This window comes from Artibeus jamaicensis, unplaced genomic scaffold (genome assembly GCF_021234435.1).
Source record: "Artibeus jamaicensis isolate MK-2021 breed Jamaican fruit bat unplaced genomic scaffold, CSHL_Jam_final contig_3230, whole genome shotgun sequence".
NCBI lineage: Eukaryota > Metazoa > Chordata > Mammalia > Chiroptera > Phyllostomidae > Artibeus > Artibeus jamaicensis.
Genome location: NW_026521764.1, coordinates 4,813 through 8,187, shown reverse-complemented (window position 1 = coordinate 8,187; position 3,375 = coordinate 4,813). Strand labels below are relative to the sequence as shown.

General features: G+C 48.6%; 1 protein-coding gene across 1 annotated transcript; it reads right to left on the bottom strand.

Moving 5' to 3' along the window:
- Nucleotides 1-482: 482 nt before the first annotated feature.
- LOC128627141 (endogenous retrovirus group S71 member 1 Env polyprotein-like) lies at nt 483-2,114 on the bottom strand. The gene has a single exon (XM_053663633.1). The coding sequence runs from the start codon at nt 2,112-2,114 to the stop codon at nt 483-485; it is 1,632 nt and encodes a 543-aa protein (XP_053519608.1).
- Nucleotides 2,115-3,375: the final 1,261 nt, after the last annotated feature.

Here is a 3,375-nt window from a genome sequence, read left to right as displayed (position 1 = left end):
GCCAAGTTTTACCTGCGCAGGGGCGAACTTCCCGAACGAGACCGTAGTCTCGCGGCTACGCAGAGCCGCCAAAGTGGAAGTCGCGCCTGGCTTACAAACTACTGGGTTTTTATAGGAGCAGGCAAGCAAGCAAGCAAGCAAGGGATACAGAAGCAGATATGGCGGTTAGCTATTGGCTCAATCAAACTAAGGCAAAAGTTCCTGATTGGACTGCTGTTGGCGGGCAGCTGATGTTGGCGCCTAAAAAATTTCCTGGCCTTATTTGGACAGGCCTCTATATGCTAGCCTTATTTGGACAGGCCTCTACATTCCCTCCTTCTCTTTCTTATTAGTCAAACCCTTGACTCATGCTCCTCTTGAGGGAGGATTGTATAGGGCTGAGACAACACCATAAGTTTTACTGTTTCTATTCTATCTTTAATAAAGGCTATGAGCTTGTTTAGAATTATTGGGCCTATGGTCAGGGCTAATAGGAGGATGATCTAGGGACCGGCTAGAGCCGATATCAATGTATTTAGCCAAGGGGAAGTCTTAGATAGGGAAGAATACCAGGAGGACGACTCATCCTCCTGTTCTCTACTTTTAAGTCGTCTAGTGAGTACTTTTACAGTTTCTCTAATTATTCCTGAGTGGTTGGCATAAAAACAACAATCTTCTCCAAGAGCTGCACATACTCCTCCTTGTTGCAGGAATACTAGATCTAACCCTCTTCGATTTTGGAGTGCTACTTCTGCTAGGGAGTCTACTTGGCGCTCTAAATATTCTACTTGCTCTTGGAGTAAGGAGACGTCTTTGGAGAAAGTCTGTGACAAGGCCCTGAGACTGTTTTCCCCATGGATCAATGCCCCTGCTCCTACAGCAGCCGACCCTACGACACCGATAGTGGCGACGATAGGAATTAGCAATGGGACCCGCCTGACCCGAATGGGGGCACGTATCAGAAAATCGGGGTTTCCTCCATATAAGTATACTTGGGGAATGATGTAAGCACTAACACAAAGCTCAGGGTTAGTTGGTACTAGACACTTGAAGATACCTTGAGTGCAGACAAACCATAGTCCTTCTGGAGCTAATGTAATAGTCAAATTCCCAGGGTTCCCCGGCAAGTACTCTTGATTAAGGCAATAGTCACTATAGTTTGAGGCTGCAAGGGTATAGTTCGCCAACAAATAACAGGTGCCTTGCCCATGGAATTCTGCTAATGTAAGGGTACTTTCAAATGTACACTGTTGGAAGTCTTTTATTTGGTCCTGGTTCGGGTTCTCGGGAAGGGGTTTTGTCTCAGGCACCCCTTCTCCCTCCCCGGTGGTGTTAACCCCTAAGCCTACATAGAATGGGGGTCTGGGGCTGAGGCACAACCAGCAGGACTCGGTTATGTTGGGCTGGGTATTGTTGAAATATGGAAACACTTGCTCTAATAGACTTAAGGCTGAATCCCCTTGGTGGTGTGGTTTCTCTATTAAGGGTTTAGGTTCTCCGAGGGGAGGCCTTAAGTTGTTCGTACCCTCGAATTGTGAATTTTCTATGGGCTCACTCTGGTTTCCGCTGGCCCCTATGGGTGTTTCAAGCGTTGAGGGGCCCTCGCCTTTTCCCGGACTGGTGGTGGGTTTAGGTGGGCGAGGTGGCAGCTTTCCCGCTCCCCCTCTTAATAACGGTCTCCCCTGAGTGGGCAGCCTCCTTACAGTAAAGAAGGTCCCCGGGTCTGTACCTCTGACATAGAGCCTGAGACCCCATGTATGACCTTTTAGCCACTCTGGATTTCCTGGGTTCAAGACTATCACGGTAGCAGGGTTACACCTGTTTGCTGCGCAGTTCGCATCCCATCCTCTACCCGGTTCTCTGCTTTTATCTCGGGTAAGAAGAATATGTTTGTCAGTTCCTCCTCCCAGTGTCCAGCCACCATTTGTGAAGGTCTCGCAGCCCCATGCCTTGCAGTAATAATCTCCATGTGACCCACATGTGAGCCTTTTTCCTGAGGGGGGCTCTGGGCATCCATAATGAGGGGTGTACCAAAGTGCCCTGTTTAAGGAGGCCGATAAACCCTCACTGCAAACTCTTCCTGCTCTTGTACCACCCTCTAGTGGGGCTTGGGGACTTTCTGGTAACAGTCTCATGTCCCCTCTATCACAGAGTGCGTCATCAAAGAACTTTGAGAAGTCTGTACGTAGGGCCACCGGACCTGTACCCCAAGTATAATTGGTAGCAATGACTGTACCATCTGCTGTCCTTACGAGCACCCACTCCTGTTGTTCTAGGCCCTGGCCCGGAGTTCCGCCAAGGATCAGAAGCCCTATGCTCGTGAAAAGGCAAGCTTCAAGGGTTTGTCTGGATCTGGTCGGACCCGCCATGTTCGTGATCCTTCCTCCGGTGGTTGGGCAGTCTTGATGTGGGACAGATGGATCCAGTAGGGTTTCTCCGCCACTCGTACAGCGGAGGGAGTGCTTAACAGTACCTGATATGGTCCCGTCCAGCGAGGTTCTAAATTTCCCCTCCGATGATTAAGGATCCATACCCACTGTCCAGGCTCCGGCTGTCTAGGCCTTTTTCCCTTTATTTCCTCAGATTCTTGGTGTTGGGCTTGTTGGAAGGCGCGCACCTCATCTCGGATCTCTTGTAGCGCCTGTAAGGACTTGAGGAAATTATAGTTAGACACCTCTATTTCTTCTGTGGACAGCTTAGGGATTAAGGGTACTGGTTGCCCATACAATATTTCATAGGGCGTCCAACCTTTAATGTATGGAGTGCACCTTACTCGGAAGAGGGCGAAAGGGAGCAGCTCTACCCAATTTTCGCCGGTCTCCTCTTTTACTTTCACTAAAGTTTCTTTTAGTGTCCTATTCATCCTCTCTACTTGCCCTGAACTCTGTGGCCTATAAATACAATGGAGTTTCCAATCGATACCTAATCTACTCGCTAATTCTTGTGAGATTTTGGAGACAAATGCTGGTCCGTTATCAGATCCTATAGCTATTGGTATTCCATACCTAGGTATGATCTCTCTTACTAAAATCTTGCAGACTGTGGAAGCAGTCTCGCCCTTAGTGGGGAAGGCTTCTACCCACCCGGAGTAAGTGTCTACTAGAACTAGCAGATACTTATATCCTGATTTTCCCTTAGGCATTTCGGTGAAGTCAATCTCCCATAGTTCTCCGGGGGCGTTCCCTCGGTGCCTCACGAAGCGGGGCAACTTCTGATTCTGGGCATTTACCTTTGCGCAAGTCTTGCATCGAGAGGTGATGGAGTGTATTACTTCCCTCAGGTGTGGTCCCAGGTAATGCTTCCTAATCAACTGTTCTATTTTGTTCTGCCCTAAGTGGGTACTAGTATGAATGTCCTGGACAATTTTTATTAGTACCCCTTGTGGTAGATACAACT